Raw genomic sequence first — 17,480 nt, forward strand, 5'->3', positions numbered from 1 at the left:
GTGGGAAATGCAGTTTTATCCCTATGAAAAAGCCCCCTGATCATGGGAATGTGGGAGTCACTGCAGCCTCTCCTGGCGTTAAAATGGGCATTCTCCCCACTAGTAAACAGGCACCCTTGTCAGGGGATAGAGGGAAAGAATAGAACTGTTCCTGGTGGGTACCCTGCTCCTCACCACATTAGGGCTCCACAGACTCGAAGTCACTGTGGTCTACAGGGCTCTCCCCCAGGCAGTATCACCAGTGGCACAGGCTGCCACTGTCTCCCACCTTGTTTTCGGGAGCTGGTGTCTCCTCCAGCTCCCAGCTGTGGGAGTTGCAGACAGCATTGCTGCACACTGGTGTGTGATTGTTCTGGCCACACTGCACCAGAGCATCTTTTATATCCGTAGAACTTCCACTGCAAACTTCTCTCCCAATTCTACCTTTGGAAAATGTTTCCTCCATTTTTCTACTGTTATCTTTCCCTGGTCTAAGTCAGCATATCTTCTCCTTCTTCAACTGCTTGAAATTCTTTACTCCTCTCCTCTATTGCCTTCTGTTTCTTAAGAAACTTGTGCTGTATTATTAAACAATGTGTTCTCAAACTCCTTTGTCTTGCATTGCTACTAAGAGAAAGGTCTCAGCAGGAGCCGAGGAGTCCTGAAACTATATTCCTTCTAAAATCCAAGATCCAGATTGTGGTATATTCATTCATCTTATTGAGCCGCTGAGACTGGAGCTAATTCTAGACATCGGATTTAATTGAAAATAAAAGCTAAGCAGCCCCAGATAATGACTTTATCTAAGTAACTTGTTTGACATGATATTTCAGTGTCAGTTAATGATTCATGGTATTTCACAAGAATGTGCATAAAATGTTGTGACCTGGATTTATCAAGGAAAAAGAAGATATGACAGTTTTTCCTGGATATAATCCAAGCTTCATTAAAGTGTGGTTTCCTGCAAGGGCAGAAAGTAAATTGTCTCATTTACAAAAGATGAAAGAGAAAGAAAGAAAAGAAAAAGAAACATGAAGAGTGTCCCCATAAGAGTAAAAATCCAGGACCTTCCTTGCAAATGTTCTTTCCAATTCTTCATTTCCCAAATACTCCGAATCCCTACACCGAGTTGAACACTGCTTCCTCACTCACAAACATTGATAATTGATGGATGCATTGAAAGGCAGCATTCAAATTGAAGTCAATGTGTAATCAATGTGCTTTTCAAAGTAGATTAAACTGGTCACACAACCAGTTTTCTTAAATTTCAAACTGACTCAATTGATATTTTCCATTATGAAATGCAGGATCCTAAACTCCACCATAATACACAGGGTGTAGGAAAGAGGTTAACTATAAATAGGAGGCAAATAGAAGAAAATGCATTCACTGAGACTTAAAACTTAAGAATTAGTAGTCAAAGTTCCACACGTATTAAAACTAATAGTGAGAGGGCCAGGCACCATAGTGTAGTGGTTAAAGTCCTTGCCTTGCACGCCCGGGATCCCATATAGGTGCCGTTTCTAGTCCCAATAGCCCCACTTCCTATCCAGCTCCCTGCTTGTGGCCTGGGAAGGCAGTAGAGGACGGCCCACGTCCTTGGGTCCCTGCACCCACATGGGAGATCTGGAAGAGCTCCTGGCACCTGGCTTCGGATGGGCTCAGCTCCGGCCGTTGCGGCCGCTTGGGGAGTGAACCATCCGACAGAGGATCTTCCTCTCTCTCTCTCCTTATCTCTGCATGTCCGCCTTTCCAATAAAAACAAATAACTCTTTTAAAAAAAATAATAGTGAGAGAAAGTGTGGTTAACATCATAGAAAATAAGCTTTTAGGAAAAATGATCATTTATTGTTGAAAATGGATAACAAATAGTTTGAGCTAGGTTTGGGATATAAACAACAGCAAATGCAATACAAAATGAGTTGAGTCATAAGGAAAATGCATGTTTTAAAATTATTTTACGATACAGTTTCATAGGCACTGAGGTCCCCCTTCCCCTTTTTCAAGTTCTCTCCCTCCCCTCAGTTCTGCCCTCCGGTCTTACAGTGGGTGTCTTCCATGAATTTTCGCAAGTCCATCATGCCGCCACTGAGGTTTCCCAGTGAGGAGATGATCAGTCATTTTGTTGTGAGTCCATCCTTGTAGTGCATGCATGAGGACTTGCTTCTCTATGTTTCTCCGTATGAACACATTAGTTTCTGCTACATTTCCGTAATGTACCCCCTTGAGTACAGTCCACCATGGGGAGAAGAATAAAATAGTGAATCTTTATTCCTTTGTGGAGATCCTGGACACTCTTTTTCACCACCCTAGCAGCACATTCATGCTTTTGTTTTAGTCCGTTAGCTTCATGTGGATGAAGGTTCACTAAGGAAAATGGAGGTTTTTGTATGACAAAAAAAATTGCAAGGTTTGGTGGTAGTAAGGTTGGCCCATAGAGCATCATGAAGGTGATAATTATTTCCAAGGTCCAGTTCTGCCGTCCACCAGATATCAGCTATTTCTTTAACGTGGGTTGTGATCACTACATGACAACAGGCAGTACCAGGTACCACAAACACAACACCGCCTGACAAGAGATAGTCACTCTGCATATTTACGAATCAGGGAAATTTCCCCAGAAATTATTCATAGACTTTGTCTTAGTGGACCCAAGTTGGAAACATACACCCCCGCCAAAGCCCATCACTGGCAACAAGAATAGATTGCCATGATTGCCATATATGCTAGTGTAATTCTCCATTAGAGGCGCTAGGAGAGCTCTCTAGAATATTAGTTGTCTGAGAGAGAAAAAAATCATTGTCTTAAATTACAGGAAAAGAACAGCTATTCAGTAAACAACTGGCACACAATCGTACTTTAATATTATTTTGTAAATACATTTCATGTTTTATGTGCCTGAAATAATTTACTAGAAGAATTTAATATAAGTAAGGCAAATTACCACCTGCCATATTTCATATGTAACATATGTGGCATGTAAACTCAATATTCAAGTCCTGTTGTACTAAGATATCTTAAAATGTAACGGTTTTCTATGTACTGTCTTCCAGAATCATTTGTGTTACAGCATTTTAGATTTTTACCGTCTGTGGTTATGCCTGTGCACCGTGCATTCAGATGGTGAATGAACTATGTGAGAATTATTTCAAGCACCTTATATATTGGCCACATTGTAGACATCCACTTTACTCACTGAATCAGTATCTAGCTACTCATTTATTAGCAAGACATAATTTTTTTTGGCTCTAGAAGTAGATTTTTTTTAATTGAAATCTTGGCAGCACCACTTACTAGCTGTACCATAACTATTAGCAAGTTTTATCATCTCTGGTACAGAGATAACCATATTGGCTAACTCATAGGCTTTCTGTAGGAGCATTAAATCAGCTTATATGTTTAAAACTTGTAACAACATCTGACTAATAGCAAGACCTTCAAAGTACTAGGTATTTTCATTTATTAATATTGCTTCTAACTGGCAGGCTGAAGGATATCTCATCGCATTTACTCCAGCTGCAGCAATATGTGCACTGATTTTGAAGCTTTTCTTGACTGTTTGACAAAACAAAGACAGTTTCAACACAGTTTGAGAAAAGAGAGCTTAGAGTTACAAGTTTAGATTTTCCAACAAGGGCCTGCAGCTCAGAAACAGCACGGGGTCAGAGCTGAGCTTCAGCTACACAGTGGAGACTGCAAATTTCAGATTATTTTTTTGTACCTTCCACAGAAGGTGTTTTGACAGCCAATTGGTTTGATCTAGCTAAGCTGTTTCTTCAGTCACAACCAAAAGCATCTGATTTGATCTTACTTTACCAAAATGAGAGGTAATTTCAGTGAATATTGTACGCAGTGATCATAGTTACTAAAAGCTGTGTCAAACTGACCCGTGGGAGATTTTCACACTATCTCCAGGTTTTCATTGTCTACCTTTTGTTAAGAAAACAAAAAGATGGACTTGGACCCTTAACCTATCATTTTGAAACCACTACACAACACACTTAAAATCTTCATGATGCATTTGAAAAAGCTTCAGGAGGCCTTTAGAGCCATACAAATGTCCCCTTATTGAGTGGTGCTTTTAAAATAGATGTGGTTTTAGAGACAGCAGTGTTAAAGCATTTCAATAAGAGAAAGAAAGAAAGAAAAAAGATTCATAACTCATTATTGTTAAACAGTGTTTAAATACTAGGGGGGAAGATTTCTGGATGTTCTCAGTCGTTTCAGTAATTTAGTATTTGGGTTTTGACTTGGATGCATCATGTGTTTCCATTCTTTCCATTTCCTTTTCCATAATGGAGACCTGAGGGGAAAAATAATGCAACAATGAATATTGTATTCATGTGGTTCTGGGAACTGTTTAGGTTTTAAATAGCTCTGATATTTCTGCTGTCTTTGATGCTAACACATCATTCACACATCTCTGTGAAGAGAAACAATTTGTCCACACTTTTACTCAGGATTATCACTTTACAGTATAAGCAGACTCACTTTCTCTCTGTTTATAAGAAAACACATTAATTATGAGATGCACCATTATTTTAAATATTACTAAGAAATAATGTTAAAGATGAAGCTATGTCAAGAGTGTTTATATATCTCTAGAATTTCAATGTTGAACTAACTCAAGAAGATATGTAGATTTAGGTAAGAAATTTTCATTCTGTGTTACTTCTATGCATAAAGACTAGGTGGGCAAAGTCATGATCACTTGGATAAGCAACTCCTACAACTTTTCAATCTGTTTCCAGATGTACCTCTGTTTTTCACATACCATTATCACTGGTTTCCTCAACAGTGTTGGGATAAAGTGTCTTTGTAAATATTGCTCTATGGTTCCCTCAGAAATCTTCCAAACAGCGTCATCTCACTCTGCTCCTTTCTGTGGTTCAGGCTGACTCTAGAAGGGGTAGACAGGAGTGGAGGAAAGTGGATAAACAACTGGAGATGCTCAGAAACTAAATTATCCCACGTAAAGAAAAAGATAGAATATAATTCACATTAAAATAGGAAACTCAGAAGTCAGCAAGTCAAAATTTTCTAACCACTACTAGTAGAAGAAAACAGTCACAAAGATTGACTACTTATCTAAAAAATATTTACTTTTAAAGCTGTTTGGCCATTTGACATGATTGTATCTGTATGCCTCTCTGTTTTTTGCACTGGACCCAAGTTTTCCAATTTCTGTCACTTCTTAGTCCTACTTTTGCACCTGTGTCCTGAAGATGAGAATTGTGTGCCCATTGGTGGAAATATATAAATATCATTATGAGGCATATTTCAGTTTTCATGATGGAAGGAGGAAGCAGTATGCAGAAATTTATATGCTGTCTGCATGAGCTAATCTTGTCATTCTTTCTGATTCACTCAAAGCGAATGGGCCAGTAAACTCATATTATCAGGTACCCAATATATGATAAGTGAGATTATATAAGTACAAATAATCATTGAACTCCCATAATGGAAAAAGAAAGTAGATTAAGAGAGTAAAGACAATAATAAGATAAATCAAGGTCCTGGGGGAAAATGGAAATTGGAAGGTTTTGGTCATAAGGGGAGGAATAACAGAAAGGGAATAAGGACCACATGTTCACTGTACAAGGATGCTGAGAGACCTGTCAACAGAGGAAGGAATGTAGATAGCACTTTTCATAGGAGTAGACAATGGGAAGGATTAAGAGTCTTAAGGGGGATTCCTAGGAAATGCAGTTAATGAGTATGCACAATTTCCTCCCTCCCACATTATTCCTCAGATGCTGTCAGTATTACAATATATGCATCTCTTCAGTGTTTGTACTAAGGAATTTGTGTGGTTGGGAAAGAATGTTAAATCTGTCCTCAAAGTTACAAAAACCCAGTTGTATGCTATTTGCAAAAGCACAAAAAGAAATACTTTCTGGAAAACAAACATTATTGTACATATGAAGATTATTGCAACTTAGCAAATTCGCTATTATAAGTCGAAGTATCTAAATGTCTTTTGAATAGCAGAGGGGCTGGGGAGTAGAGGGTAAGAGATAATGAATTATGCAAATGAATTCAGGTGCCTGTGTGTTTTTTGGTTAGTCACTTGCTATGCTTCCAGTTGCCCTAAGACCTGAAAAACAACCTTGTAAGTGTAGCCCTTTCATTGCAGCTACTGCCAGAAGTTAGCTCTTCTCTGCTGTGACACAGCTGCATAAGCTCACTTTTCTTCTACTTCCCTCAAGAGAAATGACAGGTTTGAACTAGAGAGAAGGTGTGCCTCAAGCCTGACATTGAAACACCTGCAAACAGGTGGAAGATGTTGATATGCTAGTAGACCTCACATACTGCCTGAGGATCCTTGAGTTTGTAAAGAATGTAAATGAAAGTTTTGGAACATTCTTTATTTTTCCAAAAGTCTATCATAGGTCCCAGTCCTTGGATACCTGAGCTGAGTTGGAGTTGGTTTACTGTGGAATGCTTTCCACGTAAGGAACAGAGGGAAGCAGGTTTAATCAAAGGGAAATGCTTAATGAACAGAACTGCAGTTGGACCAGGAATGAGCAAATCCCAAAAGATCCTTCAGAGAAGGACTGAGCCTTGACCCCAGCCAGTCCCAGAGAGCTGTCCTTGGAGAAGGGTGTCATCCTGGCAAACCAACTCCTTTTACCCAAGAGTAATTCTTAGGGAGGGAATACTTTCATTTAAACAGTCAACAGTCAGTACTCTTTGAGGTTGAATGGCTTACAGAAAAGAAGTAGACAGAAGGCATCCGTTCATGCTGTCTTCACTATGATTGGTAGAGAGAAACTGACATGGTAAAATCATTACAGTTGGTTCTCCAACTTTTAACACATTCCAAGATATTACAGGATACATGAATAATTATTCCCAGGTTTACCTTCATTTTGAGGATTTGCTGTATAACAATACATTTTTGACCTTCTCCTGTTTGTTTCTTAATTTGACCTGTTGTTATAAACTACTAAATAGAGATGGAAATAATATTTTCTCTAGAAATCACTCCGTTTATGCAGTATAGAAGTTTCTCTCACTGACTAACCCAAGAAATCTATATCAATTTGTAGATCTAGAGACCGACATAATTAAAATCCTATGCAGAAGAATAAATAGAATGGGACAGAAAGAAGTTGTCATGGCAACCCCAAATCCTAATTTTCCTCATTTTATACCGGAAAAGTATTAACCTTTATCTTGCCTTAATACTTTTCTCTGCATTGTATTCTAACCAGTGGCCATTCAGGATAATATATTCACTATAAATATAGATTCATTATTCATTCTTGAGCTTCAATTTCTTAATTACATTTTAAAGTATTTTTGTGAAAGCCTGGCATTAGGAAATTAAACCTGTTCTGCAAGATTCAATTTTCTCAAGATCAAAACAGTTTTAAAAGGGGTTGTTTCTTTTTGTAATTTAAAATAATTTGTGTTTATAATTACTGAAAATGTAAACATGGGGATAACAGTGACTGTTCTAACATAAGGTTGACATTTTAATTGCTATATCTTTTTCAGATTTATTTTGTTTTATTTTAAATCAGAGTTACAAAAAAAGAGATAGAGACATGCATACATACACCCACAGAGAGACTTTCCATCAAGGAGTTCACTCTGCAGATGGCTACAACCAGCACTGGGCCAGGCCAAAGCCTGGAGCTTCTTCCAAGTCTCTCTGGTGAATGGTAGGGTCCTAAACATATGGGCAATCTTTTGCTGCTTTTCCCAGGCCTTTAGCAGGAAGCTGGATCTGAAGTGCCACAGCAGGGGCACAAGTGTGATGCTTTCTAATGCACTTGGCAACTTCTGGTATGCCACAGAAAAGACTTCCGAGGGTCTTTTCTATCTCTTATAAAATCTCATGTATTTCCAGTTTTGTAAATAGCTATGATCATTTTTGTCACATTATTTTATTAGTTACCATAACTAACATCTCTGCTGAAGAATTTGTAGCACTTCAAATATCATAAATAATGCTACTATAGATATTTTATATTACAGTTTTTACACATCCTGGGGCCCGGCACCATGGCCTAGCGGCTAAAGTCCTTGCCTTGAACACGCGCCGGGATCCCATATGGGTGCCGGTTCTAATCCCCGCTTCCCATCCAGCTCCCTGCTTGTGGCCTGGGAAAGCAGTCGAGGATGGCCAAAAGCCTTTAGGACCCTGCACCAGCATGGGAGAACCAGAAGAGTGCTTGGCTCATGGATTCAGATCGGCTCAGCTCCGGCCGTTGCAGTCACTTGGAAAGTGAACCATCGAATGGAAGTTCTTTCTCTTTGTATCTTCTCCTCTATATATATCTGGCTTTGCAATAAAAATAAATAAATCTTTCTAAAGTTTTTATACATCCATATTAAATTAATATTTTGAAAAGTGCTTTGAAGAAGGATGAAACCTTTTAAAGTTTTATGCTTTCTGTTATTCTATATGTCTATAAGATATTTTTTCTAATCTGTTATTCTTTCCTAAACCCTGTTTCTTGTATTGTCATCTTCACTCTGCAGAGCAATTTCAAAGGGTTCATCAACCAACACAATTAAAAGATAACTTTGGGACTGACATTGTGACATAGCAGATTAAGGCAGTCACTTAAAATTCTGCAAGCACTAGCTGTTCCATTTTCAAAACAGTATCCTGCTCATGTGCCTGGGAAAGCAACAGAAAACGGCCTGAATGCTTTAGTCCCTGTGTTCCATGTGCTAGACCCAGTTGTATGTTCTGGCTGCTGGCTTCAACCCAGACCTAGATGTTGTAAACTTTTGGGGAGTATCAACATAAGTCATATATCTTGTTCTTCTGTCTGTCTCCATCTCTTTCTCTCAACCCCACTTCTGTTGCTCTGCCTTTCAAATTAAGAAAACTTAAAAAAAAAATAAGTTTATCTTTTTACATGTACACCTTGAAATTCCTGTGTAAGTTTTTTAGTGTTAATATTTTCCATGATTTGGTTTTGTGTAGGTGTAGGTATTCCCCCTCCAACTCCCCTTCCTCCCTCTGCACCTGACTGTTTTCCCCCATATTATTACAATAGCATAGTCTTTCAGCAACAGTTAAAAATCCAACATTCTGCTAGTTAAATGTATCATGGCACTATAGGTATGGTAGAAAATAAAATTTTGCACAGTATACATTTTACACAACTATTTGAAGACCCCTCATATTTAGCCAAACTTATAAATGAAAGTGTTTTTCATTGTTGTTTTGGTTTTCAGTTTGCTAATTTGTGAAGTTAAATATTTTTCATATTTTTGCTTCTTATTTTTCATTAGAGGAGGAGGATTTCTTTTCTTTCATTGGAATTTCCTGTTAACAACTTTGTGCTGAACTCTTAAAAGAGTATGTATTTTTCAACTCAATATCTTTTCTGACTTTTTAAGGAGAATTCCATTTTGATAAATGGTTATATCTCTAAAATTAAGCAATCTGTTTCCTATTAATAAGATGATTTATATTTTCTACTTACTGACAGATAGATTCAAGAAAAGTAACAAATACTTCCTCAGTACTAATTTGTTTAATAATACCTACATGTTCTTGCTAGAGAAGTCTCAAAGTAATGTTGGATCAAGCCAATTCTACAGACCATCTCTTAATGCTAGGAGAGTCACATGATGGGTTCCTATGTGAACTAAAGACAGTTACTTTTCAGTGCTACAGTGAGAATTGATGATTTTATATGTCATATCAATGACAATATTTTGGCACGTAGATACCTAATAGCTCTTTTGTGATTAGCCCCCTTCAAGATAGGTCCTTTATATGCAAACTGCAGATCTCAAACTGATCTCAACAACCACTGTGTACTCCTTGGACACAGCTGGGCTGTCTAGGGATAAGAAGCAGAGTGCAGTTGAATATACTAGAGTGTCTCATACAGGAGCAAGTATTTTTGTGGAAAACTGGTTTTGTGTCTACCAAGAAAGAAGAGAAAATGTATATACTGGATTACAATGTAAATGTACTTCTGTACTTTGTTTTGCAATGTGTAATATATATATTTTTCATGATACAGTTCTATAGGCTCAGGGATTTCCCCTTCCATCCTCCCCAGTTACCTCCACCTCCTCCCAGGAAAAAACTTTCCCCCTATATTATTACAATAGAACAGTCCTTCAGCAACAGTCACAAATCCAACATTCTGGTATTGAAGTGTATCATGACATTGTAGGTTTACAAAATGTTAGAGTCCAGCATTGTATTGCCAAGATGTATTTAACAACTTCATTGGGGATCCATCTTTTAAGCCTCCCAAAATGCATAATTTCGTTAGACACTTGCTTCCTAGTGTGCAAGTCCCCTAATATCAGAGTACCTTAATATTAGGTAGCTAAAATACCTGTGTTCAATCCTCATTGCAATTACTACTGTAGGGGCTGGAATTCATTGTTTAACCTGACTGTGTTGTACTTTCCTCATCTGTGAAATGGATGATGGTTATTTGTATCTCATGGGAGTAGAATGAGAGTTAAACACTTTAAGTATCTAACTAATACATCAACTCAGTAACTGTTACTCAGACTTGAATAGGATTCTTTTTTTCTAAATAGCAAAATATGCTACATTAACTAAAAGTACCAATAGGAATAGAAGTTAGTAATTTTAGCTAGAACTGGGTCAACAGCTAGCGTTCCCATCTACATAATGATGTTTTTTTATACATAACTTATTTTCATCAATTTGAGTTCTTTGTTTTGCTATTGACAAACAATATTATTTCAAGATATGAAGGAGTAAAAAGTAAAATAGCCACTCTTCAGTATGTCCTAATTGCCCATAATATTTTTGAATTTTAAATTGTTTTAATCTCAAAGCAGTTTGCAATAACCCTTGACTGTATTTTATTCAATGTTTTCTGGCTTTTCTTTTAAAATCAGAAATGTTAATGATAATATTATTGGTTACTACAGTTAAAGGTTAGTAGCCTGTTTTGTTGTTGACTACCTTCAAAGAATACCTTGTTGTAGAAGTGGTTTTGAAATTTAAAAGTCTTTGCTTCCCTGAAAAAAAATTTTAAATCAAGGTAACTTCAAACTGATTTCCTAAATATTGATCTTATTTAGTAAAAGTCTCCAATCTCCTATACTTTTTGTAGCTTTAAAATTATACTTACAAATATTTCATATTATTGCACAAATATGAAAAATATTGAATGACTCAGCCCTCTGGTGAGACTCACCCACTTGTGCAAACAGCAGCTAGAAATAAATGTGTTGTTATTTGGAAGTATCAGTTGAAAGCCTGTCTGAGGGACCAGCACCAACATCTCACTTCCAAAATAAGACTGAAATTAAACTGAAAATCTGTCAGGCAATGTGGTTTTAATTTAATGTGCTATTATTATTTAGCTATTCTAGTTGAGCTCATTTTTTTCATTCCACAGTAAATCGTAATGCCTCACATATCATCAACTATCCTGTGTCATTAACTGGCAATGTGTATCACACTTAGTGAGTGATACCACAGAGAAACAATTCGTTGTTTGAGTATATACGTACCAATATTTTGTGTGTATATATTATATATATATATATGTGTGTATATATTATATGTATATGTGTGTGTGTGTTTATGTAATTTTAAACCAACTAATTCACAAGAAACATGAAAGTTAAGACATCTTCATTATTAGGTTTTCCAGCCAAGTTATACAAAGAGAAGTGCTTTTTGCAGAAAAAACTTCTAGGTTCTGCAGAATCCAAAATAGCACTTTAAAAGTGAGATGTTTCCAATCTTTGAGGATTCTGGGCTGCTAAATTCCAAGAGGGAACAAGAGACAGAGAGAAGGATCGGCAGAACAAACTGCTGTGTCAGACACTGTATTAATTGTTTCATCTCATACTCTTAAAAACACTGTCTTTGGCCTGTCTATCCTCATTTTCCACATTAAAAAACCAAAGGACAAAGAAGGTCTGAATTTGTATTTTTCTAGTTCTGCCCTTGAGGATTCTATAGTAGCTACCAGTGAAAAATGTAAGTGCTAAAAAATAAGAAATATTACAAAAGTGAATTATGTGTTTGTATTAGCTTCAGCCATGATCTCTCTCCAAGGAGAACCAAAAATCTCTCAATTTTTGTTAATGTTTTCATACATAATGTGATCATTCTATTCCTAAGTAAATGTTCACTAAATATATTGAGTGTGCATAATTCATAAAAGGTTAAAATTCTATAAAAATCCTTTATCCATTTGCTGGTTACCATCACACCTTTTCAAAATCACAGAATCTTTAAGGCCTCATTAGATTGGAATCTGTGGATAGTGTAAAGTTATTCCTGCCTGTGTCTGTCTGTACTTATTTCTGTCCTGAAGTATGTCATCAGCACAACTTTCCACCACACAGAAAATCATGCAAGCCCATACTCCTTTTTAAATTGGAAGAAGTGAGTTTATTTTTGTGCCTTTAGAATACCTGCCTTACATGTATAGAGCAGGGCTCAATTCTTCATATTAAGAATGTGTATAAATAAAAAGAGCAATGCTTTGTAAAAATTCACTTAACTACTAAGGAAGTAGAACTGATTCTGTTGACTTCAAGGCCAAGATTCTACTCCTGTGCTGTATATCAGTTACCAGTAGAAAAACAGAAAGCCTCAAAAAAGAGACCTAATCTCTTTTAGTGAAGACTCTTGGGCGAAGATGTTTTCATTGACTACCTTAAGTATTAATTGCTTTGCAGTATTTTGGAGGTAAATAGGCACTTAAAATAATTGAATAAATTAATTGGATAAAAGAGTTCAATAATCAATCTAAATAAATTAAAGTGATTAAACAGAGAAATCATGTTTCATCATCAGTGACTTGATATATATTGAGAGAGTCAATCATGCCAAGTTTGCAGTGACTTGGGAAAAGGATTATCTAGCAAGGCAAGTGAATTATTGATCAGAATATTGTCTGCCATGAATGGTGAAAAAAATGGGAGGAAAACCTAACCATCAATAAATGGGATTCAAGGACCAGTTTGTGTAATATTCAGCATGCCTTAAAGAATCAAAGGGTGTTACAATGATATTTATACTCATTTTATAATTCATTAACATTTTGAATATATACTGTTACTTATCAGCAGTTATAATACAAGTGTTTTATCTCTTACTTTTAGAAATTACAAACTATTAAGTTTGAACCATGTATTTTGATAATTGTTTCATATGTATTCCAGGGTAGTTTAGAATACATTTATATAGCACTAATTAGCTCTATAAATAACTAATGCATTTGATCATTTACATGGTATTGTTGGAAGAGAATGCTGGTCTCCTGAGAAAGACCGCTCCACTCACTGCATTCCCTGAATATTTCATGAACCAACATAAAGCAATATGCTAATGACAGACTATCCAGTGAGCAGGTGCACCCTCTGATGTCTTTTCATTTCTGATACACCTTTGATGTGGGGTCACTTAAACCATTTTGAATTGTTTGTCCTTTGCTTTCCTCCCTTCACAGTTTCACCTAAAACTACAATGGTGAGTGAGAGCCACCACGAGGCGCTGGCAGCCCCTCCAGTCACCACTGTGGCCACCGTGCTGCCACACAATGCCACTGAGCCAGCCAGCCCTGGGGAAGGAAAGGAAGATGCTTTCTCTAAGCTGAAAGAGAAGTTTATGAATGAGCTACATAAAATTCCATGTGAGTACTTTATATTGTTACAGTACAAGAAAACTACTGTCAAAAATCACCTTTTGGACTGGAAGGCAAAGAAAGCAACTCCTTTTAATATTTGATTTGTTATGGTAGTAATTTGGATAGTAGTATCCCAATAATGGAATATGAAAGAATGAAATATGCGTAGAAATGAAATGTTCTAAGTTATATAACTGACATTTTCATTTATGAAAATTTTTGTTATAATTTAAATAAGTAGTTTTTATATTTTCCTTAACATGAGTTTCTCTAAACATTGATTCTTTTAGCTTATGTTGGATTTATTTTGAACTTGTATTTAGGAAACTAGTGCATTATAAAGATTATTTCTGAGCAATTGATAACATTACTTTTCCAATATGGCAAGTTTGATTTTCTATCATTTATTTGCCAAGACTTTAAACTTTTTCACACATGTTGTTTTACCTTGTTTGTTGTCATTCCGAAAAGGAGAAAAGCCTCTAAGCTTAGTAGTGAGGGCAGAATAAAGTCAAATTAGTGGTGTTTAAATAACTATCTATTCAATGAAAAACATTTACTTAATTGTTTTATTAAATATTATATTTTTATTAAATTATTATCTGTTTATTGATGCAAATAAACCCTATCATAAAGTAGAATATAATGTCTAAAAGAAATGAAGTTAATAATAATAATTTTTATCTGATTGTTGGCTCATTTGATATTCCTTATGGTCTATATCTGTTTTTAAAAAACAGTTATTGAGCCCTTAGATTTAGTGATCATTTCTTTTACATTTTTTCTAATTTATTTTATTTTTGAGACACACACATGATGTCTTTTTATTGACTTGTTTTTGTTGCTTGCATATTTCAAGTATTAGCCCATTATCAGATATATAGCATAAAGTTTTTTCCTCATTCTTTGAATTGTCTCTTCGTTCTATTGATGATTTTTGTTGTTCTGTAAAAGCTATTTAATTTAAATAATATACCATGTATTTGGTTTGACTCTTGCTATGTATGCTTTGGGTAATGAAGTGAAAAAGTTATGTGCCAGACCAATATCATAGAGCTTTAGCATTGTACTTTTTTCCTACTAGTCTCAAAGATTGGAGCATAGTATATAGTAAATATTTAATTTCAGTCCCCTGCATGCAAATTTCAAGTTATCCAACAGTACTTCTTGAAGAGACTGTCCCTTCCTTCATAGTGTTGACTTTGTTATTGTGTTGAAATCAGTCGTTTATAAAGCATGGGGTTATTTTCGGCATCTCTATACTGTTCCATTGTTCTTTGTGTCTGTTTTTATACCAGTGCCATGTGGCTTTGTTTACCCTATCTTGGAGGTGTATTTTGCAATCAGGTAGTGTATGCATCCAGATTGTTCCAGTCACTAAAGGAAGCTTTGGCTATTCAAAATATTTGTTGTTCCATAAAATTGTTGAGGGTTTTCTTTTTTTAATTATTATTCTTTGCAGACTGTCTTTGGTATTTTTGATAGGGCTTAATATAATGAATCAGTAGATTACTGTGCAATGTGGACATTTTTACAATGCTAAATCTTCCAATTCATCTAAACAGGATATCTTTACATTTACTTCCATCTGCTTAATTTCTTTCATCAGTATTTTAGAGTGTTAGCATTATTTTTACCTTTATAAATTGTTAATTTTTTAAAATAATTCACAGTTAATGAATAGAAATTCTGTTTGTTTTTGAGTGAAATTATTCTTTTTGTTAGTAGACTGGTTTTATAGCTATAAGGTAATGCCATTTGCAAAAGATACAGGCCATTGCTATGTTGATTATAAAAGGAAAATGTAAACCTCTACCTTATTCTGAGTTTCAGAGAAATCAAAAACTTTCTTTGTTTCCTGTGGAATATGATGTTTACTGTGAGCTTACCATATATGACTTATAAAGGTATTAAGATACATTCTTTCAATGCCTAAGTTGTTGAGAGTTTTCATTCTGGTAGGATGGTGAATTCTGTCAAATGTTTCTTCTGCATGTAGTTAGACAAATCAATTGCACATTAAAAAGATCACACATGAAGATCTAGTAGGATTCATCCCAAGTGTACAAAAACAGTAAATCAGTAAGTAAGATACACAGCACTAACCAAAAGAAGGGAAAAATGATATAGTCACTTCAACAGATGCATTGAACATTCTCTGGTATAGATCATATGTTGAGATACAAAACGGATCTTAACAAATTTGCAATTGAAGTCGTATCGAGTATGACAAATATGGAGCTCAAAACAAGCTGGAAGCCTTGAGTTGAACTGGCCAGCCAGGCAGTAGGGTACATGAGAATGCTGGGACTGCTGTATCCAATGTGGTGCTAACAAAAACCCAAGGCAGCCATAACCAGTGTGGTGCCTCAAGAACCTTAGAGCCCATGGAGGTAGAATTAGAGCTGGGGCATCTAAGGCCAGGGTCTAGTCAGAGTGATCTGGAGCAAGAGAGCACCAGCGTAAATGAGATAGTGAAGTCAGCTGGAGATTAAAAATCCTGTGCAAGCCTGGAGCATGGGGCTATGTGGTACCTTGTGGAGCTGACATGGGTCTACAGGTTCAGTGCATGGGAATCGCTTGGAAGAACGAGGCAAGTAGACCTTCCTTTTCCTGGGAGTTAATATGTAGAGCCCCGTGTTGGGATACAAGGCTCAAGGCCTAAGCTCACTTAGCTCTGTATCTTCCAAACAGATGCTAACTCTTTCCATGTTATATTGCTTTACGTACCAAGGTTGGTTTCCTTGTTTATCTGGTTTTTGTAGTTCTTGTGAAAGTGTTTTAATGCATGAATAGTTACTCTAAATTATGCTTCTGCAAAGCGATAATCATCAGGAAGTGCTATTGGGTCATTTTGTTCTATCACAATTGCAAAAGTGGTTCCTAAGTGCTGGAAACAAAAGCTTGAGGCCTTACACATCCCTTAAATTATAGTAGTCCAAAAAAGTAGTCAATAAGCAGGCAGATAATCTCATTTGCAGTATGCCGTATAAACTATGATAGTGTATGGAAAAATATAAGTGAATAAATGACAGAGGATATCACAAAAAGAGGCCAAAGTACTGTTTGTAAGCTATCAAAATAGATTTTTGTCATAAAGAAATTGAAGAAAGTAAAGACGGAATCCATCATAAAACCTACTAAAACAGAAGATCTCAGATAAGAATTTTGGAGAGCATCAACTGAGTATGACTTAAGTATAGTAGACACAATGGAGAGTGGCCAAAGATGAATTTCTTTGAACCATTTTGCATTGTTGAACAGAGGTGTCCTGTAAACTGACTTGTTATTTTAAAGATAATTATTGTTGTAGTGTTGAAAATAGGCTATAGACAGTCAAGGACAGAAGAGATATCAGAACATTGTAATAATCCAGATGAGAGATCGGTAAAAATTTACAAGGAAATTATTGTACGAGAATACCAGAAATGTAAAAATCCAAAAGTATCAACTTGTATCAGAGTAGTTTTAGCTTTTTGGCTTGTCCATCCATTGTCATCAACTTCAGGTTCATCCAAGAAATAGTTTTAGCACAGTCATCATTCATTATTCTCAGCAGAAAGACCCTTAACTATGTAGAAAAGAAGTCCTAAGATGCATGCTCTCTTCTTTGTTCTGTTGTTGAACTAACAGGCCGATAGACAAACTCTGGGTTCTTTTGATGCAATTTTGAGGTACAATGACAAGGCAAAAATCAAATGCATATGTTATTTTAACAAACTCTTATTTGCGTATTTGTGGAAAATGGTTTAAGAGAAATGTGTTTTAGAGAAACAGAAAAAGCAATGAATTATACCTAATCAAATACATGCCCTGTCTATCTTCAGCATTTTCTGTTCAGGAAAAATTAAGAGCACATTCTAACATTGATAACTATGGAATCAA

General features: G+C 36.0%; 1 protein-coding gene across 1 annotated transcript in view; it reads left to right on the top strand.

The window, feature by feature from the left end:
• The window catches only part of SYT1 (synaptotagmin 1), a 513,985-nt gene that overhangs the window by 300,968 nt on the left and 195,537 nt on the right, over positions 1-17,480 (top strand). The window contains exon 4 of the mRNA XM_058673480.1: positions 13,419-13,601. Within this exon, the coding sequence (XP_058529463.1) occupies positions 13,436-13,601 (166 nt within the window). The 5' untranslated portion in view covers positions 13,419-13,435. The remainder of the gene's footprint in view (positions 1-13,418; positions 13,602-17,480) is intronic.

Source organism: Ochotona princeps, chromosome 15 (genome assembly GCF_030435755.1).
Source record: "Ochotona princeps isolate mOchPri1 chromosome 15, mOchPri1.hap1, whole genome shotgun sequence".
NCBI classification, from domain to species: domain Eukaryota; kingdom Metazoa; phylum Chordata; class Mammalia; order Lagomorpha; family Ochotonidae; genus Ochotona; species Ochotona princeps.